Genomic DNA, 25,848 nt, shown 5'->3' on the forward strand with positions numbered 1-25,848 from the left:
AATCAACTTCATGAATGTTGTTTTTTATGACAGATGAAGTATGTGCTCCAATCATTCTATTACAGAACAAAAAGGTGTTTAGAAATTATTGAAAACTTAAGACTGCCCTGACATGTTCTTCACAAGTGTACGTAAAATTTTACCACAGCTGTAGCTGCATCTGGTAACTTGTGTTAAGTTGCCCTTCACGGCTCCAAATGAAGTTTCTACACTTTCTGTTCTGTTGCACAAGTGCGCCTGTGATTTTCTTTATTTGTATTTTTTCTAATTTGCACCAGCAAAATAAATGAGGTACACACAAAAATCCCCAGCATCACTCGCAGGACCATGTTTTAATACATTTTTAAGGAAAATATTTATCTTCATTTGAAGCACAAATTCTTTTTAAAAAAAGTTCTTGATATATGAGCTTAAAGACAATAAACACTTCAAACTTTGAAATGGCTCATGAGGCTGTTCTGTGTCTGGAATATTTATCCTCTCCAGAAAAAATCTTTTTCATGCGAATTAACTACTTGTACTTGAATTTAATCAATGGCTTTATCACATGCCATGTGTATAGCTGCTCATTTGTGTGTTTGTGTGTGTGTGGTTTTTTTTTTTTTTTCTTGTTTTTGGAAACAGTCACAAGAAGTGTCAGAGTACTCGTTAAATACTATATAGCAAAAAAACAGTCGCTACTCCTTCCAGTTCAACTTTGTAAGCGGCAAAAGTGTACTGTTTTTAGGAATATGTGACAAAATGGCAGAGTATTTTATGGTAAATTTTTAAGCTGATGAGCACTGTTTTGTGTATTTGAAGCCAACAGCCACACTTTGCTTTGCTCTGCCATGTTCTCTTAACTCATGTAGCTGAGCTCCACTGTGTTGCATGTTGAGGGGCAGTTGAGCGGCGTCATCGAGCTGCAAAAATGTGACCATATATCACTGTCACATTTTCTAAATAGGAAAAACTTTCTATTAGCAGTTGTTTTTTCTTAATCTGGAAATGATATGTCACAATTTCAAAGCACCACACAATACAGTGTACAACTGTGAATCAGTTCCAGATGCGAGGGGCCCACCGTGTCTCTTTTTAACTAGTTTGTCATCCTTATATAAGCTTAAGTAAGGGAGGAATACACAAGACATTCAAGAAGATAAAATCCTACACCTAGAGTTGTAAAATATTACATTCTCTGGTGTGACCAAGAAAACATTAGTTATACTGGAAAAGTCAAAAGTTGTGATCAACTGTGTGTCCAGAGTGGTTGCACTCTGGAGCCCTGCCCTAGGTTTGAAAGTGTAAAACCCCCCTCCCCACTTTGTAGACATGCGTTGTGCAAACATAAATCCTAACACAAGCCACACTGAAACACAAATTAAACTTGAAGCTTTAATATGCAGTTTGTATATTTTCTGGTCAGTTTAGCTGTAGTTGTATGAACAGCCAGTTTTTCAAGGATACCAACACCAGCTGAACAATCTGAGCCACAGGCAAACATCACTTCCCCATTAAGTTTTCCAAAAACTGACATCAGTTCTGAATGAACGACATTCTTGAAAGAAAACTAAATCAGTTTTGTGTTCTATGTGAACAAAAATCAAGTTATTCATTGTACAATGTTTATAAGCCCCCTTACATTAACTGTGAATAAAGATAATGGCATAAAGAACAAAAACAATATATTTAAAAAAAGAGTAGTTTATTCTCTATTTTACTGACCCTGACCTGCCCTGTAGTAGTTTTTGATGTGGAGAAGACAGAAATATGCTTTATAAGGATCTGTAAAATCCTCATTTGTTCTTGTCAGGGTTAGTTGAAAGTTATTGCAGTTATTGTCATTGCACACATTATATTTTATACTTATATATTGTCTTAAAGGGGGAAAAGAAGTTAAAAAAAATTGGATAACTGAGATACAGAAGTTGACAGAATTTTTATTAACAGGAATCTCCATCGGTCTGTTGTGGTGAAGAAGGAGCTGAGTCAAAAGGCAAAGCTCTCGATTTACCGGTCGACCTACGTTCCTACTCTCACCTATGGTTACGAGCTGTGGGTAGTGACCGAAAGAATGAGATCGCGAATACAAGCGACCAAAATACGTTTTCTCTGCAGGGTGGCCGGGCTCTCCATTAGAGATAGGGTGAGAAGTTCAGTGATCCGGGAGGGGCTCAGAGTAGAGTCACTGCTCCTCTGCATCGAGAGGAGGAAAGATGAGGTGGCTCAGGCATCTGGTCAGGATGCCTCCTGGACGCCTCCCTGGTTGTGTTCTGGGCACGTCCTACAGGGAGAAGAACCTGGATAAGACCCAGGACATGATGGGGGGACTATGTCTCTTGGCTGGCCTGGGAACGCCTCAGGATCCTCCCAGACGAACTGGCGAATGTGGCTGTGGAGAGGGAAGTCTGGGCTTCCCTGCTTAGGCAACTGCCTCCTTGACCTGAACCCAGATAAGCGGTAGAAAATGGATGGATCACCAACAGACACAGCTTTTCTATGGGCTTATTATTTAACATATAATTCTGTGATCCTGTGTAACATAGCATGAAATAAATAAAATGATAATACTAATAACAACAATAGAAATCTGTCATGTTTATTTATTAAAAACGTTTTCTTAATGGGTTGCTGTATTTAGTGTCATTTACCGTATTTTATTTAATCACCCTGTTTGATAATGAATAGATGAGACCCTCTCCTCTGTTAAATATCCAAACTGCCACCGCTGCTAAACTTGCTCAGGACAGTCAGATCTACCATAAAGCCACAGTGCTATCTAGTGGTTCCACCCTGCAAACATCAGTCTGTGCTGCACATGATTAAGGTGAAAAGTTTAAATGACTCTTATTGAACAAAATTTAATAACGCCCGTAATTAACATGCATGTTTATGTGCCCCGTGATTAATGTTTTGTCTGCTTTTAAGGAAAATTCTCTAGAATGCAATGCATTTTAAATTATTAGTAAATGTTCTTGTAATTTGTCATTTTGTCTTCCTCCTTGTGTCCAGTCTCGGGGGTTGGACACAGAGTGAAACCCTCCATGCACTGAGAGAAGGGTTTTTATCTGGATATTTTGGCCAGGTTATCAGACCAATCTGGTTGATTCTTCCGGGTCTACCTTACTCTCTGTTGGTACTTGGTTGTGGCTGTTTTTCTTGCCTCTTAATGGGCATCATTTGCTTGTATAATATCTACTATTATGTTTTTGGGGAGTTCAACCCTTCAGGGGTGGTCATCTTGACTCTATGATACCATTTGGCTGCATTTATCTGATCCAAATGACATTCTGATGATCTTTGTAAGGTGGATCGAGTCGATGTCTCACTCAGACTCTGGCATCCAGTTTCATGTTCTCCATGGAAGTGGCTGATGGGAGAGATGCAACCACTGACCTCTGAATCACTGGACTAACAGTCTGCACATACCAAGCAGTTGTGAGTAGGAAGGGATCAGATATCTGTCTGTAGGCCAGCTCATACAGACTTGTCCATATGGAATACAGGACAACAAAGACAGACTCCTCCCCTAAATCTCAGTTAACTTTGCTGTCTTTTACTTTTCCCTCATTATATGGAGGGAATTCTGTGATCAAGAATGAAAGCTTATGGATCAGGTAGGAGGTCCATAGCAGCTTGCAAACCTACCAGCAGTTTGCCTGCTGCTGTGTTGACTGAGAAAAGCTGCAGACAAAGCTTGAGAGGTGTGGATTCCCCAGGCTGAAGGCCTGTGTTTAGTGTGCTGGCAGAAAGGAACTGTTCAGTCAGCAGGTCAGGGCTCCGGGTTCGATGAAAAGATAATCACCCCCCCCCCACCCTTCTCAACCATCACTACCACCAATGGACCTTATATGGCGTCAAACTATTTGTGAGCAGTGACAGAGGCCGATTGGGCCAAAAGGATGAGTGGGAAACTTCAGAACCTGCTCATATTTCTGTGGATGTGAAAGGATTTGTATAACACATTCAGATTTGATGGACTTTCCCATGTACACTCCGGACAGCCGTTTTTTGTTGACATGTTCAAATAATGAATCTCTTATGTCTAGGATACCTTTTCCTCCTCTGCTCCAGGGTCCTGTTTCCATTTGTTGGGTTAGGGATGCTGTGCAGATCTTTCCATCGTCTGTCCCAAGCTTATGGGGAACTGCTAACTTTTTGGCTTCCAGGAACCAGGGTGAGTGGTTCTGCCTCTGCAAGAGAAGAGTCAGGGAGGAAAATTACCTTTTGCTGCAAAGTAGGTGCAATTATTCCTTAAATTTAACCATCTCCTTTTAACTGAGTCTTTGTCTCTGTGATTCCAACAAGAAGTTCTCACAGGACAATTATATTTAGACAGAGATACACCACACTGGCAATTCTAATCCAACAGCATTTATGACAACTGTGATGTCACAACTGTATTTGCTAAAACCAAAAACAACTTTTAATGTGACTTTTTGTTGTGTTTGGCAGGAAAATCTTCCCTTTGACATCAGGATGTGTAAATCTGTCTTTCAGTGTCAGATTTTCTGAAGTTATACATGAAGTGTTTACTCACTTATTTTCTGTACTGTTTCAGGTGCTGAAATGGAAAATATCTTATTGATTCTTTTAATGTTAAGTAAGACACTTTCAGCTGGAGCCCAGTTCAATGGATACAACTGTGATGCCAACTTTCACAGCCGTTTTCCTGGTGAGAAACTCAAACTACTGGCACGATTTTGTTTAAAAATGAGCAAATGGTAATGTTGTATTTATGTATTTAAAAGTAAATTATGTAATTGTCTCCACAAAGATGAGTTTCTGCATCACAGATGTGTTTAGGAGCAGAAAAAGGTGTTTAAGCCAGTCTGATGACATAGCTGAACAGAGATAACAGGACAGATTCAGGACTAAAGCTCTGATCCTGTCTGTTAATACTACAGAGAATATGTGAGTATCCAGAGATCCTTCTGCTCGTGGATTTTCTTTATAAAAGCACTCGGATGTTCTCAGTGATGTATTTCAGAACAGAAACTGTTATCACTCAGAAACATGATGACATGATCACACTGTCAACTTTAATCAATAGATCTGTGGTCATGGACTGATCCAAGACTCTCTGAATGTAGAATTTAATGTGCTGAAAAATCCAGAAACTTGACTGGAACTGACTGTCAGATTGTGGATATAACTGGTTAAAACCTGTCATGAACACTGAGCTCAGTGAAACTGACATTCTGCTGCTCATGCTGTCAAAAAAGGGCTCTTTAAGTTTAAATTTTGGTGATGGGTTTAAATAAAAATGTCCTATTCATTTTGGTGGGTGATAAATTGTCCTATCAAATCCAATCCACTTTATTTATTTAGCATATAATAAAAAACTCTGTGGCTGCCGATGTGCTGTACATGTAGAACATAATTGTTGTACATATAGCTATAAAAAAAACATTCTACAATCGAGAAGTTCTGCTCTTCAAGACATTAAATGACTGGAAAAACTAAAAATACTAAAAAGTAAAAGACTAAACTATGTCTAAAATACACTACACCAGAAGAAATGAAGATTAAAATCATTAAAATTAAAATATGAACTTACATTAACAGAAATTAGAAAGGTAAAATACACAAGAAAAAACTGACTGAATACAACTAAAAGACTAAAGTACACTAAAAACACTTAAAATGATTGAACTACACTAAAAGAAAATGGAAGGTTAAAATACATAAAAAAGACAAAAAGAAACCATGGCATGTAGCCTACACTGACAAACGACACCACTACTGAAAACACACAAGTTTCTTCGCACCGTGACCAAGATTCAGCGAACCAGAGACAAAAGAAGCCCAAATTATGTTTATGACACATAGTCCCAAAATATGTCTTACCTTTGCTGTCTTGCCTCAAAACTGATATCCACCAGGATATATGTTTGTGTGGTTTGCATTTTAAAAACAAGAAAAAACAAACAAACAAAAAAACAAAACAAAACAAAAATAAACTTCTAAATAAATAAATTTCTCATTGTATTTTGGGAGCAGTTACTTGTCCAAAATCCCAATTTTCTCCCTAGTTTCATGTGTTTAATTGGACAAAGAGAAATGTTGGTTCTTTTTCTTTTTCCTTAGGTGCAAGACAGAAAACGTCCTTTCATTTTGATAAACCCGCTCTCTCATGTTTGTTTACATCAGGCACACTGTTGCAGCAGGGCGAGACATGGAGGTAGAGGTCTTGGAGAACCACCTCTGGCCTCTGCATGTGGTTGCTCTGTGTGTTCAGAGCCAATGAGCAAGAAGTTTGAAAAAAAAACTGTGTTGACGTGCGATCAAATGATTAACAGCATTAACACAATAATGCATTAATGTGCCTAGCACTAATAGATAGATGTATATATTTGGTAATATATTTATTAAAAACTTAAATTGAAACAATGTTTCAGGTAGTTTTACCTGAAACATAATTTTCCAGGATAACTGGAAACAATCATAATTGATGCAAGACAGAGAATAAGCTTGTTTTTACAACAAAATGAACTATGTAATTGTATACCTTAATGACTTTTAGACTTATGGATGTACCTGTGTGTGTTTAATTTAGCGGAGAGGGATATCAGTGTGTACTGTGGAGTACAGACCATCACACTCAAGCTCAACTTCTGCCCAGTTCTCTTTTCTGGCTACTCTGAATCTGACTTAGCTCTCAATGGTCGTCATGGAGACGCACACTGTCGAGGATTTATTAATAACAACACCTTCCCGACTGTTGTGATCTTCAGTATCAGCTTGGCCACGTTGGAGTCCTGTGGAAATTCCTTGGAGGTAAGAACAGGAATGGTAGACGTTTGACAGAATATACATTCTTCATTGATCATATTTATTATAACAATATCATTTTCTCATCATCCAAACATTAACCACTTTTTTAAACTTAAAAAAGTATACTTTCTACATTTATATGTAAAAAGTGCATCTGTTTTAATCACACTGCTGGTCCTGTAGAAAACTTCCAACAGAAACATGTGTTTGGCATGTATGCATGAAAACAATATGAAAGCCTAAACAAAATTATATTTGTGGAAAATGGCGAAGGTTAAAATAGTTTCTGTCAGCCTCATTCTTGTCTGAATATTAATATGTTGACGTTCTCACATTGTTTATTGCAGGTGTCCACAGCTCAAGGTCCAAATGCTTATGGGAACCTTTCCTTGGTTCAGATTGGAAACATATCTGGGTTTATCGACACACCAGACCCTCCTACCATCATCAGCTACCTGCCGGGTCTGATCTACAAGTTCAGTTGCAGTTACCCCCTGGAATACCTGGTCAACAACACACAGCTGGCCTCGTAAGTCTCACCAACAAAACTGCTTTTACTACAGAAAGAAATTAGTACTTTGTTAAATATGTACAGCAATACGGTTCATTCATTAATATGCACTGTCCCATTCAAATAAACGATTTAATTAAATTTAAAAAACGTTTGAAAACAAGGTGCTGCATAGGCACATTATCTATAAGCACATATCACATTTTTACTGTCTTCTTAAAAAATGTTTGTCTAATCTGTCCAAAGAGTAGGCTATTTTTGGATATCAATAGATGTATATTCTGCAATAGAGGGACCTGAAATATAAGTAGCAAACAACATTAAACAGAATTTAAGACAAAGCATGTTAAATACCTGAAAGTAGCAATTTTCATTTACTTTATATCACAGATGTGAATTTATCTGCTACTAATCTGTTTACTAATAGGTCTTCAAAGTACCAGCAGAAACTTTAAAATAAAACAGGAACCAACTCAACTACACAAAGGAAGGGACACTGAGACAAGAAACAGAATTTCACAATGATAATCATTTCTCTAGTGCATTGTCAAACTGGCTTTTGGCCTTTATTGAGGCCTTAAAGGCTGAATAATTAGGATTTTTTTCCTTTAAAAATAATTTTAAATGTTCTCATTTGCTGCGAGGGATAAAAGGAAGATTCCCTATAAACAATTTGTCTCCTACATCAACAATGTCTTTGTCAAGTTTTTCTCCTTCAAAATAAGAGTTCCGTGTTAGAATAACTTTTTTTTTTTTTTTTTTTTTTTTTTAACAATCTTTATTATCACATTGGAGACATTTTACAAATAAACATGACATTATACAACACATGCAATATGACATCTTACAGAAATGACACAACATAGGAGTACAGGGAGTAAGTAAAGAAATAATATAAAGAACATCTTGAACAAAGTAAGTAAATATTAACCAAATAATACAATGTATCAGGATGCATACTGTTCTATTCTATTCTATTCTATTCTATTTCATTCTATTCTACAGTCATTTAGCAGATGCTTTTATCCACAGCGACTCACATTTGAGAGTAAGAACAACACAAGCAAGAATTCAAACATCAACTTGGGTATAAGTGCACGATTTCATCAAACAATATTGTCTTGGGCGTAAGTGCACACAGCTTATTCAGTACTTGGTTGAGCCAAAGAGCTGGACAAATCTTTCTAACTCATTCTGTTGAGTAGAAGAGTTAAGCTATGTGTGGAAATGCTCCTTAAACAACTGAGTCTTTAGCTTGCTTTTAAAAGTGGATAAGGACTCTGCGGATTGGACGGAGTTTGGTAGATTGTTCCACCACCGGGGAACAACAGAGGAAAAGAGTCTAGCTACTGATTTTTCGCCACGTTGTGGTGGGAGCACTAGCCATTTTTCACTGGCAGACCGTAAGTGTGGAGAGGGAGTGTAGCTCTGGATTAAGGAGTGAAGGTAGACAGGAGCTGTTTGGGTTACTGTTTTGTAAGCCAGAAGTAAGAGCGATTAGCAAGTGAAGAGCGATTAGCAGCAGAGTGACATGAGCTCTTTTGGGCTGGTTGAAGACCAGACGTGCTGCTGCGTTCTGGATCTTCTGCAGAGGTTTAACTGAGCATGCAGGCAGGCCAGCCAGTAAGGAGTTGCAGTAGTCAATGCGTGAAATGACCAGAGCCTGAACCAGGAGCTGGGCTGTGTGTGCAGTCAGGTAGGGTCTGATCCTCCTGATGTTGTAGAGAGCAAATCGGCAAGAGCAAGCAACCGAGACAACATGGTCCTTAAAGGTCAGCTGGTTGTCTATCATGACACCAAGATTCCTGGTAGAAGACGTAGGCACAAGCGTGATAGAGTCAAGCTGCATGCTTATCTGTGGCGGTAAGGAAGTATTGGCTGGAAAGACAATAAGCTCAGTCTTGGAAGGTGGCAATCCTACATCCATGCGGAGATATCAGCAAGGCATGCTGATATTCACATTGAGACGGTTGTGTCGTCAGGTGGGAAAGAAAGGGAAAGCTGAGTGTCATCTGCATAGCAGTGGTAGGAGAAACCATATCTAGTAATATTAACCAAAACATTCTTCATAAGACCTGATGTCTTGAGCGCTTTCTTGTTTTTATAAATTTTACAGATAGAGTCATACAAAGATTTAAGTTCCACATAAAACAAAGATTTATTTGGCGTAGTCTGAAGAAATTTAGCTTTATGGATGTGAAATTTACCCAACAAACATAGTAACTTTATTAAATCATTAACTTCCTTATTGTTACATTCAACATTTAAGAATAAGACCATATTTTCAGTTATAGTGATCAGAGCCCCATGAGATTCCCAAATCAGTAAAGATATCTGAGTCCAAAGGTTAGTAGAATAGGGACATCTATAAAACAAGTGAAAGAAAGATTCAATCTCTGTTTTGCAAAAGGAACACAAAGGGGACACATCAGGAGTAAATTTGTTAATGAATTCATTGTAAAGGTAATATTTTAATGTGTATTTCTTTAATTTCATTTATGAAAAATGTATTAAATTCAGTCTCAGCATATTTACTTGTGGGCCACTATCGTTGTCCGCGTGGGAGTGTCACCAAACAACGATAGGAAATCGGACACTAGCGTCATAATGTGATTCTGGTGTTCTTTGGGTATATGCTGTAATGTTCCTCGGAACATTTCTAGCATCTGTGAGTTGGACAAATGCGGGGCCAAAAGAGTCTTGACTCGAGCGGAGAAATCCCTGTTGTTTATCCCTTCTTCCCCATCTGGCAGAGCTGACACTCGTGTCTTCCTTTTCCGGTCCAGAGTGGCAATAACATAGTCTGTGTCATTCAGCTTGGCTTGTACTACATACGGGCCAGAGTATCTAGCTGTCATAGCGTTACCGACAGCTGAAAGTAAAGCTAGCACTTAGTTGGCTTCCTTAAACATCCAGGCAACAGCAGTTTTATCATACTGTCTTTTCATTATGCCTTGGGTTTCCCTCAAATGTTTAGCAGCGAACTCGCATGAATGAATTAAATGTTCTCTAAACAAGGATACATATTCCAACAAGTTCTTATTTGGAGAACTATTTTTATTTATCAATTCTTCTCTGAGTACTCTGAGAGGTCCCCTTAGTTTATGCCCAAACACCAGCTCTGCAGGGCTAAAACCTAGAGATTCCTGCTGGGCTTTACGAGCAGCAAAGAGTGCAAAAGGGATTCCCTCATCCCAATTCTTTCCTTCGTTAAGACAGTATTTACGTAACATAGTTTTTAAAGTTTTGTGCCACCTCTCCAGTGCGCCCTGACTTTCTGGGTGGTATGCACTGGAGGTGGAATGCTGGATTTTTAACTTGCGTAACACCTGTGAAAAGATTTTGGATTTGAAGTTGGTGCCTTGGTCCATCTGAATTACCCTGGGTAAACAAAAGGATGAAAAGAATCTGACTAGGGCTTTTGTTATGAGTCGGGCTGTTATCCGACGCAGTGGAATCGCCTCTGGGTAACGAGTTACAGGGCACATCGAAGTTAACAGAAACATGTTCCCTGTTCGAGTTTTGGGTAAAGGGCCCACACAGTCTACAATGAGTTTCTCAAAGGACTCCCCTACGGCGGGTATAGGATGTAACGGGTCCGAGGGATTGGCCGGTTTGGTTTCCCAGTTAGTTGGCAGACATGACATCCGCCTAAGTAGCGCACTGCCCTCTGTGCGTTCACCAGGCACTCACGTGTCAGCGGAAGTGAAGGGGTGGTAGGACATACCGGAGTTTTTACGTCTGAGGCCGGCATCTCCTCCTACCTCTCTGCTGGCATTCTCTCTGGGGGAGACAAGGCAAAGAAAAAGTCAGCCAGATCAACATCAACATCAGACTCATTTTGTAATCTGACTTGAGCACAGGTTACCACACCCATCTGTGCATCACATAACTGGTGGTTGTCTTTCACTGGGTGATCGAGCACTTCTAGAACTGGGAGTACTCATCCACCCACAATATCATTCCCAAGAAGTAAAGATACACCATCCACTGGCACAGGGTTTGAACTCTTCTGTCTGAGTTTCTGACAGTTAGCTATTAAATGTCCTGGCTGATGCCTTTTCTTCTTGCTTTCGGCTTTTCACAGTCTCAACCATTTTTCTGGTAAATACTCTGTCTTGTGGCTGGAATACCATTTTATGAGTTAACTTGTATTCGTTAGCCATCATGGCAGCAGAGGACAAAGTGTCTACTCTGTGTTCATTTAAATGAACCACCAGACCATCTGGTAGTCGATTCTTAAATTCTTCAACCAATAATAACTCTTTTAATGTTTCAAATGTATTTACAGTACACCACATGCTGCACACCATCTGTAGAAAAGATTACTCTTTTCAAGTGCATATTCGACATATGTTTGGAAGGTTTCTTTTTTGTATGTCCTGAATTTAAAAAAAAAATATGCCTCCAGTACCAGTTCATATGCTTTTAACACTGTGGCTTTAACAATACCATAATTTTGGCTGTCCACAAGAGAGAGCACCGCTACAACCTCTTGAGCCTTACCTGACAAACGACACTGTACAAGGAGGGAACAACAATCCCTTGGCCATTGCAGCGCATGCGCAAAGCGCTCAAAGGCAGAAAAATAGCAATCCACGTCTGACTCCCGGAACACCAGAACAAAAGGAATGGATTTTGATAGGTCAAAGTATCCACCAGGAGGAGCAGAGGTCAGAGGGGCAACGGTAGCCTGTACGGCAGCTGCTTTAATATGAGCGTCCAGCTCCAGTTGTCGAAGGTGCACAGCCTTCTCGGCTTCAATTTCCATATGCTTTATCTCTAGCTGCATCTGCCGCTGTTGACCCTTCTCCTGGACCTCCATTTGGAGTTTGGCTTCCCTCAGCTTCAGTCGGGCACTTGGCCGTGAAGCACCAGACCCACTTTCCAACAGGAAAGGGTCAAAACACGGAAGCGTGACAGGAGATCCTGGCCGGCCACCTTCCTCAAAGCCATCCTCCACATCTGTCCCTGACAGAACGGGCTGAGCCTTCTGCTCAGTCTTCTTGGGTCTTTCCCGAGAAGGGGGCCCTGCGACAGCAGGAGAAACTGCTGGCTCACCAGCCTTGACAAATGAGCTTAACACACGCTGCTCCACCAAACAAGCCACCACCAGCTCCTTCAACTCCTGTTTCCTACTTTGTTTCGGCCCCGGGATGCCAAAGTGGTCAGCTATAGTGGACAAGTCATCCTTACGACATGCCTCAATTTGATCTGGAGTCGGATCCTGCAAGAACCTTACTAGATCGAACTGAGCCGTATTTTCAGCCATTGTACCTTGCACACTGCCAACAAAAGTTTGCAAACAAGATCACTTACTCAGGTGATCCACAGTAACAAATCGAGAAATAGCAGGAAAAAACAATGGTTGGACAGCTGATCCCGGAATTGGAGTAGTCGCTGGCCAATCAGCATGATGGAGAGGAGGAGTCCTGGGGAAAATCCCTGCCGACAATCAATCTGCATATAATTCAATCAGTCTACAGGCTAGAAGGCCTGAGGGCTGTAACAGGTTCCACTCTGGATGACAACTCCCCTACTCTCTTCTCTGCTGCGTGGACTGAGGAAAAAAGTGTTTGAATACTCTTGAAGTTCTTCTCAATAGACTTTTCAATAGATTCCAGCTTCTCCCTGAAAGACTCTGTGATCTTATTAATTGCTGCTAGCAGGAGGGCGTTTAAGGGCTCCGTCTTGCAATGGGGTGTTTTTTTCTGTGGGCTCGCGCTAGGAGAGGCATCAACATCAAGAAATTCCTTGTATGAATGGCACCATTTGGAATTCTCAGCAACCACATCCATTTTTGTCTCCACATATTCCCCTGTAATGGATGTGTCAGCAGAATTCGTTGTTTGGCAGTTGGAGCTTTTCTCTTTTCCTTTCTCTTTCTCCTTCCTTCCTCTTCTTCCCCCTTTCCTCTGTTTATTCCTCCATTTTCTGTTCTTTTTCCTTTAACTCCTCTCCCTTTTCCTTTTTTCCACTTTCCTATTTCTTCTTCTTTTTTCTTTCTTTCCTCCTCTTTTTTTTCTTGTCTTCCTTCTCTTTTGTTTCCTTTCTCTTTCCCTCTTCGTTTGCTCCCTCTTTTTTCCTTCTTCAGTGCTTCTTTCTTTCTCTCCCATTTTAAATTTTAGTGTTGCTTGCTAGCTCTGCATTCTGGCTTCGTTAGCTAGCGTCCAACGGAGGGGAAAAAACAACAAAATCAAAGCAAACTGGGTCAAAGTTTCAGCCACAGTTCCCCAAACAATACTCAAAAGTTATAATAGTATTCTTTACATGTTATCGGGGTTAAAGCAAGCAAATTCAAGCTTTGAACAAAAAAAGCTGTGGCAGCGCAGAAAAAAATGTCTTACTGTGCCGCCATCTTGGCCCCTCCCCGTGCCGGAATAACTTGGGTGCACTGTGTAGCTCTTTCCAACTTCCTGGTTCCTTAACCAATCATATGCGACTCCCCACAGTTGCCAAACAACTACAAGGCAGCGTTTGGGGGGGGATGCTCTCCATGTTTTTCTCCTTCAACTGCAGTTCTGATTTGAAACACTAGGCGTGTGTCTCAAACCGCGCACTTACATGAGTGCACTGGAAGGTAGTGTGTAGTGCCCACTAAGCACTGCCTTCTGTAGTGCACACTATCGTGGGTAAGTGCTGATCCAAATTGAGCACTAACATTTTGAACTTACCGGTAGTGACGTACCAGCTTTTGACGGCGATTCTTCTGCTGCCTTAATTTACAGAATGAATTTCCAGCTCTTGATTTTGCTTTGCTTACTCCTTACTTAACCCCACCTATAAACTTTGTCGCATCCCATGCAGGATCCTCCTCGGGCTGCACATGAATTAGAAAGTATGCTTATTTATTTTAAGGTATATGACCTCCTACATGCTGCCTAACAGCAGCGCCGCTCCGTTAATATACTTCTTTTTAGGACAGTCCGTCGAAATTTTTCCAAAATCCAAAATCATGTTAACAAATGTGTTTGCATGTCATCATACTTTTATGCTATTAAATGCCTTTTAAAAGGCCTCATTTGTGAAACAAAGTACTGTGGCCTCCACTGTATTAATCTATCTCAGTTGATAACAATAGAAACCATCAGCACACGTTCATGTGTCTTTGCATGTCTCCTCCATACCTGTTAGTATAAAGTGCAATTTAAAATACTAATAAAACAGCTTTTGAATATGCAAAGATATCTTCACTGAATTAAAGTACGTTACATTATACATCTGTTTTCATTGGTGTTTTCAGCTACGTCTTAGTCAGCGGTACCATCGAAACGGGCCAGTTTTCTAAACCAGCGGTGTTCCCTAATCAGTTTTCAGATCAAGGACCATGTCGTTTACGCCAGAGACCCCGCAGTGCTTAATCTGGAGGTTCAACGATCATGAATAAACATACAGAACCTATAGCATTAATCATTTTTAACACTTATAGCCCATCTACATCCGCGAAATCAGCTATAAAACTGTTAACATTTACGTTGCTAACTCTACTGCAGCCTCCAACAAATGATCAGATCCATAACTGTCATCAGGGATAGAAGAGATAAGAAGCATGCTGCTGTTTATATTAGAATTATGATCAAATAACTTTACAACAGTAGAAAATTGCCTCTGCCTGCATCGGTACCGCTGAGTCGGTGACTGCCATTATTCAGCTCTGAAAAACTGGTTGAAAGTCCCTCCCCTTCTGCTACATCAGCAAGATGGCGTCTGTTTAGTGCGTGTAGTGGCCATCATTTCACACTAGATTTTTGGCCAAGTTTAGGGCAGCATCCGGGCACTTTCAGTGCACTGAGTTTTTACTGAAATTTTCCCTAACAATAAATGTAGTGTTCGAAGTATAGAAGTGCGCGGATTGGGACACACCTTAGGTGTCAATGCTACTCATTTTGCCTTTAATTAACAGCTGATCGAGGTGGTGAGACAGTACGAAAATGATTACAGCACTTGGAAGTGATGGACCTGCTCCTGCTGCTGGGTGTGAGACTGAGGAACATGTGGTTGATGATGTTGATCTTTCCCAGCACTGATGTTACAATGTTAAAGTGGTGCTTAAAGGTTCAATATGTATGATTGTTATGCAATAAGCCATTTGCTAGGATACACCAACAAACACATGAGTTATGTTTTGTATTGTACCTCCTTTCTTACTTTCAAAGGGGTGATAGGGCTGCTAAGGACTTCCATTATTATGACGCAAAATTCAGTCTGTCTGCACCTTAATTCAGGCAAACTGACTTTTATTATCATAATTAGACGTTTTTAAATGGAACACGAAAAAACTTTTCTATCCAGAATTTTCAAGGATCCCCACCCTGCAGTGGACCCTGGGTAAATGGTATAGTTTACGCCCCAGTCCAAAGCCACTGCATTTAGGGACAACACTGATTACGATCAGAAATTCATCAAAGCTGTTACCCCTAATTATTTGACACTGAGGCGTTGCGGTAAAAACAGTTCAGCTTTATGATGATATGTTACCCATTTCCCAGTCAGACACTTCCCAGTTAGACAGGTTCCAGTCAAACAGTTCCCAATCAGAGAGTTCCCAATCAAGCCAGTCAGACACTTCCCAGTCGGACAGCAGGTTCAATACAAAATTTGACTCAGTGACATTTACTGGAGAATAAATTTCAACATAATTTTTAAACACATTTATTGGAGCAAATTTCCAATAATCACTTATAATAATGTCTTTCTTTAAATATAAATAAATATGAGTAAAGTCTGACAATATAAATTTTATTATGCTGGATTTTTAAAGCAAACCTCTGAATTCATGTAAGAGCTCAAAATAACGTCAGCTGACTGCATTAATGACAAAAATCTGATATTCACTTGGAAATTTTTTCTAACTTAAATCCACATGAATTTATACATTTGATTAAATTATAAATTCTCTATTTGTGTTTTTCACATTTGTTTGACAACTCACATAAAGGAGGATTTTTTCAGAAAGTCTATTTCAATCGTATTACCATTATTATTATTATTATTATTATTATTATTATTATTATTGTTGTTGTTGTTTTTATTATTGTTATTATTATTATTATTGTTGTTGTTTCAGTTTCAGTAGGAATGGTTTGATAGCAACAGTAACAGTCAATTTTGCAAAGGGAAGCAGATGGAACATAACACTGTTTATTCTATAATGCTTATAAATATGAGTAATGGGGGCCTGGGCCCCTGTAGACCCCTTGTCTAGCAATGCCCCTGCCCTCAGTCTCTGTAGGCATAACTTATTGATCACAAAAGTCTTTTTTCAGGGTCAGCAGATAGATCCCGAATAACCTCAGCTGTCAGCAATGTCGGAGTGGCTGATTTTTATTACTGCACATCTGAACAGAACAGTAATATTGTAGGAACTCCTGTTGTTTAAACATCAACACAATAACTTAAATCTAGCAGCAGGCAGACGTAAATCACTTCCCCAAAAACCAGTAGCATTGCTACACATACAGGATCCACCAGCTCTACATTTTATCCCTCTGATAGTACCTGAAATTACCTGATAGTACCTGATAGTACCTGCCAGCAACACCAAAGGCCTCGGAGTAACATCTGTCTCCCCCATCTGTCGTCTTCCTCCTCCTCTTTCGCCTCATCACCTCTGCTTGTGTGTTATGGTAGATTCTCTGATGTTTAATGAAGTTTGCTGTCTTCACACACACATCAAACTGCGCATCGTTGCTGTTGGTGGAGCTGAAATATGTCCACTCATCACTGCATGTCAGACTGATCGCTGAGCAGTGAATGAACCGCTCTGCTGCGTCTTTTTTAAACATGTCTATGGCAGGCACAAGAAAAAGTAGTTCTTACTTATCCTGGAAGTTTAGTTATATAAATGTTGGTAAAGGATGAATAGATATTTCACTACTGATCCACACATCACTACTATTTATTCTTCTCAGATAGATCATATCGTAGGCCCGTTCCCACTTATGTATTTAGTTGTTTCACCAGGACACCGGCCCTGGTGTAACGCGGCTCTCTGGGAATCCTCTCGAAATTAGGCGGCCTTGCTCTTGATGTATGTTTCAGCGTGAGGAATCAGAGGATTAGCATGGAAGCATGAGAATTCACTCAAATGCGTGAGTCTCATGGCCAATACGTGAGAGATGGCAGCCCTGCTGTTTTTCATATGACATGGTCAGAAACAACACAGGTGCAAAATGTAACTAAACAATAACCCCATAAGTAAAGTTTGTGACAGGGAACTTCTGGACTGGTTCTGGATGTTTAATAATTCTACTGTTTTAAATTTAGTGATGATGCACATATTTTCTGTCTGAGGTCCAAAAAGGCCCAGTAGGACGGTTTCTTCAACAGAGCCCCTCACCGCTAGTCTCCACCAGCAGGTTCAGGGGTTAATGCCATGACAGGCACTGACCACCTTATGGCCACAGCTCTGGTTGGCCGGCTCAACAATGGATGTGCAGAACACAGCCTACTCAGACTCAGTGTCCCTGGCCTCACCCAGGACATGGTTGAAGCTCTGTCGGAGGAGCTAAAGCTTTTTCTGAGAGAAGACTTTGCCAGACACATTTGGGCCTGCAAGGCCTGACTGTCATCCTCCCCCTCATTTTTGCCCTACATAGAAATCTGAAATGTCACCAGTGGAATCTTTGTTCTAAACTACTTTTGGAAGCTCTGATGTATTTTTCTTTCTTTTTCCTTCCACTGAAGGTCAGCAGCTGCAATTTCAGTAAAGGAAAGCAACGGTACTTTCATCAGCACGTTGAATCTGCTTCTTTACAACGTAAGTTTACATTATTGATATCCTGCTGTAATTGATATGCAAGTTGATTGGAGTTGGTGAAACTATAGACAACCCCACCCAGGGTTGTAGAATGTGACCATCTTAAAATAATGTGTTGAGTTCAACTGACGTTTTTTTCTTGGCTGCACTAGTACTCCTAACATTTTTTAGGCTTAGGTGTAGCACTTTAACTTCCGTGAACATCTGTCTGTGTATTCTGTATTCCCTTCTCAGGGAAGATGGCACAGTGATAAAGACAATTAAGGGCAGAGGGGTTCTCTCCTCTGATTGGCTCAGATCAGCAGTTGTACACTGTGTTGGTTGGACACTTCAGATGGCACACATTAGGTATCCAGTATGATGTAAGAATCACACACCATTAGAAAAATGGAATCAACTGTAAAATGTGGAAAATTGTGGAAACATAAACTGAAGAGCAAGATGGAATCAAATGTATTTAAACAGCTGCATCCTCCCGTCTGTGTGATCTCACTTAAACCTACGGGTCTCAAGTCTTCCCCAGAAGCTCAGCAGCGGCTTAGAGGCCAACAGAAACACCCAAATTGTCCCCCCAAAATTGGGAAATGCTTTCCCAAGTGGCCTTTAAAGAGCTGCATCCATTTCTGGTGAAGCATGAGGTTGAGATACTGGTTGATGAGGAGTCACCAGAAAATCAGAGCAGCCTCCATCAATTACCCCATGAGTTTTAACTGCGACTGGAGGCTGTCCTGGAGAAGCTCTGTGGAAAAAAATCAATTGTTGCAGACAAAACTACCAATAGGAGAAGCTGCTGAAGCCTTGTGTTAAAGTTCAAGTTCAAGTTAAAACAGAAAGAAGAATGCTAATGACGGGTTTATGACGGCAGTCATAAATGTGGCATATAATACAGCCAGAGAGGAGCTGCCTTTCACCAAATCCAAGTAGATAATTCTCATGAAATGATTGGATTAAAAATAAATCTGGGGAAGGAAGTTTGCACCTTTACATTAAATTCAGTGAAGCTGAATGACTGAATAATTACAATTGAACCCAGCACAAGTAAATTGTATTCTATAAAACAGATAATGTGATGTGTGGTGAAACTGAGCAAATGACAGATAAAAGTGAAAGGCTGAAATTTGACAATGAAATGTGTTTCATGTGTAGGATTCATCATACGTCCAGCAGCTGTCCATTCCCATGGCAGGACTGACCCTAAAGACCAGGGTGTTTGCAGCTGTTAGAGCCTCTAACTTGGATAGAAGGTATTTAATCATCACCAAGATTATCCATCACCAAAGCTTAGCTTTTACACAGCCTGTTATACTGTCTGCATTTTTATTTGTTATGTAAATGAAGTTATTCTCCTTTTATTTACATCACTTCAGTGGCAAAAAATATCAATTAAACCTCAAGACTCAACTTAGATAATAATGTTTGGCTATTGTTGAGGTAGAATATGTTAACAGAAACTGTTGTACTCAGACTGAAGGGGTGTCAGAGGGGCATTTCTGCCTGGAAGCGTTTCCAGGTGCCTTTTTTCCAGAGCAGTGGTTCTCAACCTGGGGTCCCTGGAACTAATACTTCTTCCACTGCCTGCTACACATTGTCATCACATTCAATTAAACCCACTGTCATTATTTAAAAACGTGTGACAATTAATTGTGATAGTTTTAGATAAATAGTTGGTCCCCAAACCTTTTGAGCCACAACTCCCAAGGATAATATACATTGGTTACCATAGACTATATGTATTATACACATTCCATATAAATACACATCAAAGAGTAACATTGTTTTTCTTTATTAAGAATAAATCAGACCAATAAACCAGGCTACTGTAATGTCCAATGTCTTGCCTGGGCTCACCCTAAGTGATGAAGACATTAAAAGCATTTCTTGGGGGCCTGGCTCGTGTCTCCTCGCCTCCTGGCTGGGGCTGTCCCCCCGCGGCGTGGGGTGGCGGGAGGATGGTGGTGAGGGGATGGTGTTTGTGTGTGTGTGTGTGTATGTGTGTGGGGGGGAGGGGGGGGGGGGGGGTGTGGGTGGGAGAGTGGTGTGTGTGTGGGGGGATGGGTGGTGGAGGGATGGTGTGTGTGTGTGGGAGGGTGGGGTGTGTGGAGGTGGATGTGTGGTGTGTGGGAGGGGGGGTGGTGTGGGTGTGGGAGGATGAATGGTGGAGGGATGATGTATGTGGGGGAGGATGGGGTATGTGTGGGAGAATGTATGGTGCAGGGATGGGGAGTGTGTGGGAGGATGGATGGAGGAAGAATGGTGTGTGTGCAGGAGGATGGATGGTGTATGGGAGGGAGGATGGTGTGTGTGTGGGGGAGTGGTGTATGTTTGGGAGAGTGGGTGATGGAGGGGTGGTGTGTGTGTGTGTGGGAGGATGGGGTACGTGAAGGTGGATGTTTGGTGTATGTGTGGGAGGATGAGTGGTGGAGGGATGATGTGTGTGTGTGGGAGGATGGGGTAGGTGTGGGAGAGTGTATGGTGGAAGGATGGTGAGTGTGTGGGAGGATGGATGGTGGAAGGATGGTGTGTGTGTGGAAGGATGGATGGTGGAAGGATGGTGTGTGTGTGTGGGAGGACAGAGTATGTGAGGGTTGGATGGTGTATGTGTGGGAGGATGAATGGAGGAGTGGAAGGAGAGTGTGTGTGTTGGTCTGGGGGGGGGGGCAGGACTGGTTCTCGGGGTGTGCGGCTGGGCGCTGGGGTGTGGGGCTGGCCTCTGGCGGTGGCCGTCTGGGCGGGCCGGGTCCCCCCGGGTGGCGTGCTGGCCCTCGGCCTGTGGGGGAGGGGGTGTCCCTGCGCTCCTGGGCCCGGGCCCTCTGCCCCGTCTGTCCCGGGCGGCCGGTGCCCGGGGGGGTCGGGGACTGCTGGCCTCGGCCTGCCGGGGCTGGTGCCCTGTGTCCGCGGGGCGGCTCCTGCTGGGGTCTCCTGCTGCTGCCTTCCTGGGCGGGCGAGTGGTCGTCTCTGTGGACCGGTCGGGATCTGTAGCCTACGGGGGGTCTGGTGGCCTGGGTCTCGGGACCGCTGGCCTGACTCTGGCCTCTGTTCAAGTGAGGTGGCATCTGCATGATCACTCTGCATGGTCACTCCTCCCTGAACGTCTCCACACAGTCTTTGCGTCGCCGTGTGGCCGAGTTCTCCAGCATATCCACACAGGTTTCTCTGCGCGTGTTCTTGAATACAGCAGTTTCACTTATATCTATTATCATATTTTTTTTTTCTTTTTTTTCTTTTTTTTTTTTTTATTATTTCTGTTCTTATTATTATTATTATTACTCTTACTCTTATTATTATTACTACTACTATTATTATTATTACTATTATTGTGATTATTATTATTGTTACTATTATCAACTAGTTGTGTAATGACCTACTGGCCAGGATGATCTTAGCTATATATGTTGCAAGTAGTATGGATTACATGGTTTTCTGTATAATGTTTTAAGTCCCCACCCGCACTCCCCACACCCTTTCTGTCCCTCTCTCTCCCCTCCCTCTTCTCTCTACTTTCTTTTCTATCTCTCTCTCTCTCTGTCCCCTCCGGTCGAGTCCAGCATTAAGAGTCTGATTTAATAAAGTTTTTCATGTCATCAAGAGGGACTTTATACATGTAGTATAAATCCCTGCTTGATAGAGTAAAATTGCCCAGCACCAGACAGCAGCCAGACAATCATTCTGTTTGCAACAATGCTGGACAAGACAGGTTAAAAAAAAAAAAAAAAAAAAAAAAAAAAAAAAAAAGAAAAAAAAAAAAGCATTTCTTGAGGAGGCCAAAGGTCAGTTCTGTTTGTGCCCTTGTCCTGGCATGGCCATTATTATATGCCTGTTGTGCTTCCTGAGGGTCTGAAAATGGCGTCAGGAGAAAAAGATGGCAGACATATGCTCTGTCCACCAACAATACACCAGAGAAATGATCCTTGAATACAAAATGCCATCATCATGAGATCATTAATGGAGATTATGTGGCTCACCACAGCTTTTTGGTAGTTGCATGAAATGACATCCCCAAGAAAAATAGGTTGGAAAGACTGATCTAAACCATACATCTTACTCTCACAGTTCAGAGAATACTGAAAATAGTGGAAAATCTACTGACAATTTACATCTTCTAAACCTAAATATAAATGGGGACATGATATAAATATCTATCCTCTCTTACTATATGTGACCACATTAAATAGTTCCTTTTGAAGCATACTGCATTTGTGTAGTTTACTAAGACAAGTATATTTAATAGGCATATTAGTATCAGTGTCCTTAGCCTTATGATTATTGTTTTATTATTATTGTTAAATAGATGGAACGTTCTAATGGACTACTGCTACACCACTCCCTCTGGAAACCCCAATGACGACCTCCGTTATGACCTTTTCTTTAGGTAACAGATTTATAATTTAGTTCGCCTCTGATTATTCTCTTGCTCTACTTTCATATAATGTCAATGTTTCTGTCCTGAGCCAGTTGTGAAAAAGACCCCCAGACCACCGTCTTTGAGAATGGGAAGAGCCAAATGGGGCGCTTTGCCTTTGAAGTATTCCGCTTTGTAAAGCACAAGAACCAGAAGATGTCCACCGTCTTCCTGCACTGCGTCACCAAGCTGTGTCGAACAGATGACTGCTCCATGCTCATGCCAGTGAGAATAATGAACTGACCATTAAAACTACAATATTTTACCAGGATGTCTCTTAGACTCATCTAAAATTAGAGTTAATAAACTTAATGAAAAACAGAAAATTTTGGCCTGCTTAGTTTCCAAATACTATACAAACAAACTCATCACTATGGAAAAGTAACGTGATACATTTACAAGTGCTGCTGTATATGATCAAGGTTAGACTTTATTGAACCTTAGATTGGATAAATGTACGAGTCACAGGAGCAGCAATACAAACAAGATATGACAACAAAAAGAGCAATGACAACAGCAGTAGTAGTGACTATCTACATGTTAAATATCACGTTAAATAAAATTATTGATTGAATATTTACTTTTTGTTTTCATCTTGAATATTAAAAATCAATATATATAGAATAGAGCACATGTTGAATAATGCAAACTGTATATTGATTTATTTCAGTAGGAATTTGAAACACATTCATGAATTATATTAAACAGCTAATAGTGCAGAAGGGTGCCTTCAAGATTTTTCTGTAAAAAAAGAAACAGTGGTTGTTGAATTATCAGACATATTTCTGTGTGATTTCTCACAGATCTGTGGCAGCAGGAAAAAGAGAGATATCTCAGAGAGAAAGGAATCACCTGGAAATGCTGTTCTGACTGCTGGGCCTATCATCACTCGCAGTGGTATAGTTAAAATTTTCTTTTTCATCTGTAATTTCCTCTCTTCTGAGTCTGTATCCTTTAAACCAAACTCAGCTTCCTGATATTCAACAGAAAAATAACAGAAACACAGATTTAGCAACATATAACATCACTAACCTTTTAAATTCTTTTAAAATATTTTGGTGTAACTTCAGACAGAAAGTGTCTAGAGCCAGAACATGATGACGAAATGTGAAGTTTTTTTTTTTATCCACAATTTGCAGTATTTCCTGTGACTGTGGATTTTCTAGTGAGAATCTGAACGGGTTTAACAAAATCTGTCATATTTTGGAATAAAGTTGACTGAGCTGTTTAATGTCCTGTAAAGCCTTGCTGGCAGGAAGGATTTTTGATTCACTGCAGTCAGGCTTCGGAACAGGGCTGGACTGGCACAAAAAAATCGGCCCTGACATTTTGAGCCGAGACCGGCCCACCAGGTATTGATGGAAAGACAACCATGCCTATGAATGAAAAATAACTTTATGAGACTGCTTATACACCACCTTGTTGATTTATATGTACTTGTCTCATAAACTTAAGCCAACACCATCCTCCTTGTCCCATTAATCTATCCAATATGTAACGGAAACCTGGAGATATGTAGATGATTAAAAATATAATTTTAGGAATATCGCTTAAAGTGAAACTAATAATAATAATAATAATAATAAAAGTAACATTAAGAAGCATTTATTAGTCCCTCAGTGGGGAAATTGTTTTGTTGCAACAGTACAGGTGCAGTAGCAAAAGCATGTAGGTGATATGAAAAAGAACACACACAAACATAATAAGTGATAGCAAATAATATTATGGTGTGACAAGTATTCAAATGAAATCAAATTACCAAATAAATTGTCTTTCACTGGAACAAATATATAAATAAAGCAGCTTACCCTCCTCCTTTCCTCCCACAGATAAGATGACCAAAAAATATTTCTATTATATTCCTGCAGTTTAAAAAGTTTCCCTTTATAAAGTAGTAAAGCCTAATTAGCCTGGTTGTAGTTACATGCATCCATAAGTAGATATATTTTATCATGATGCAGTCACATAAAAATGGCATAGAGTGATGACTTTATAGTATTTTGAAAGATTGTACTCTAAAAGCTAACAACCACTAATTTAAAAGTTTTTTAAGGAATGCACCAGTGAAAACTATCAACAGTAAATATTATAGTAAACCCTGTAATACTGAAAAGGTTCCAGGATCTTTCAGATGCTGTCAAATTATGTCTGAAGTGGAGCTGAAGGATCTCACATGCAGCCTTATCAATGAAATAAGCTAGGATAACAACATTATAGGCTCCTGTATGACTAACAAGTACCCAGAGTTATTTATTTATAGATTTAACAGTAAAAATGGATAACTGTTTTATAAAGTAATTCCCAGGATCAATATGGCAGTGGCATTGACATACGAAGAGGGACCAATGCACCGTCTACATATGTCTATGACAGAAACTGCCCAGCAGTAGAGAAAGCCGTCATGCTAGCTAACTAGCATGTATAGCTAGCTAAATTGTTAAACAGCCTACTCGTAACTTAGAACAGAAGTTCAGTTCCCCACCACTGACATCGGCAGCCACCGCCAGTCTCTCCTCCTTCCTCCCCTTTCCCTCATTCACCTGCGGCTGATTCTGATGCTTCTGAGGAAACTCCACCACAGCAACAAAAATGTGTATTATTTTAACACATTTTGCTGCATATGCCTGAAGGGCTTGCCTCTTTGTCTCAAAATTTTTGCAGCGCCTCCTGTACGTTGTTTGTTCTCCATCTTGTTCTCAGTATCTTGCTGTATGATTGACTGACATGACCACCGTGGCCCAAGAGGGAAGGGGAATCGGCCCTCTGCTGTAAATGGTCCAGCCCAGAATCAATCATGACTAGTGGGTCGATCTATCAGATCTTTATACAAATAGGTATCACTTTTATAATTAGTACCATTAGTACCCTGGTATGCCCAATGGCCAGTCCAGCACTGCTTTGGAACCGATCAGTCCAAACATCTGGAACCTACTCTGAAGTATATTGATCTCTTACCTGGTGTGCAGCACTGAGTGCCACAGGAAGTCACTTCTTCTGGGGATGGGCATCTGATGTGATTTGAGGTTGACTAGTCAGGTAAATTAATATTGATAACTTGTAATGTTAAAACGTCATCAACACAATTAAAAATACTTTATTCCCATAGGGAAATTGAAAAATGCTATATAACCTGTGTGCTCCACAGGAGCATCTAGCTACAACCAACCAATTTTTCCTTGGTTTTCCATCTGTCTTCTTGCTCCTGAAACACAACATTTCTGTGGTCGTTTAGTAACCGTGCTGCTCTGGTCTGTTACTTCCACTATAGGTGAAAACTCAGACAGAAACAGCTATTAAACTTTCCTGTTTCCAGCTCCAAACCATTATCAGGAAGCGATGAGGTGATTCCTCCTGGACTGCAGCTAGCCTCTGCGTTAACTCCTTTTACCTTTTGCCAGTAGTGGTGAAGCAAACATGAGTCTC

At 40.6% G+C, this 25,848-nt stretch overlaps 1 protein-coding gene across 1 annotated transcript in view; it reads left to right on the plus strand.

Moving 5' to 3' along the window:
- The first annotated feature begins 4,540 nt into the window (after positions 1–4,540).
- LOC121654830 (zona pellucida-like domain-containing protein 1) overlaps positions 4,541–25,848 on the plus strand; it is a 45,936-nt gene continuing 24,628 nt past the window's right edge. The window contains exons 1-8 of the mRNA XM_042009167.1: positions 4,541–4,654; positions 6,539–6,759; positions 7,104–7,285; positions 17,954–18,026; positions 19,173–19,270; positions 22,315–22,395; positions 22,479–22,650; positions 23,229–23,322. Of these exons, the coding sequence (XP_041865101.1) occupies positions 4,549–4,654; positions 6,539–6,759; positions 7,104–7,285; positions 17,954–18,026; positions 19,173–19,270; positions 22,315–22,395; positions 22,479–22,650; positions 23,229–23,322 (1,027 nt within the window). The 5' untranslated portion in view covers positions 4,541–4,548. The remainder of the gene's footprint in view (positions 4,655–6,538; positions 6,760–7,103; positions 7,286–17,953; positions 18,027–19,172; positions 19,271–22,314; positions 22,396–22,478; positions 22,651–23,228; positions 23,323–25,848) is intronic.

The sequence above is a fragment of the Melanotaenia boesemani genome, chromosome 15, assembly GCF_017639745.1.
Source record: "Melanotaenia boesemani isolate fMelBoe1 chromosome 15, fMelBoe1.pri, whole genome shotgun sequence".
In the NCBI taxonomy this organism is placed as follows: domain Eukaryota; kingdom Metazoa; phylum Chordata; class Actinopteri; order Atheriniformes; family Melanotaeniidae; genus Melanotaenia; species Melanotaenia boesemani.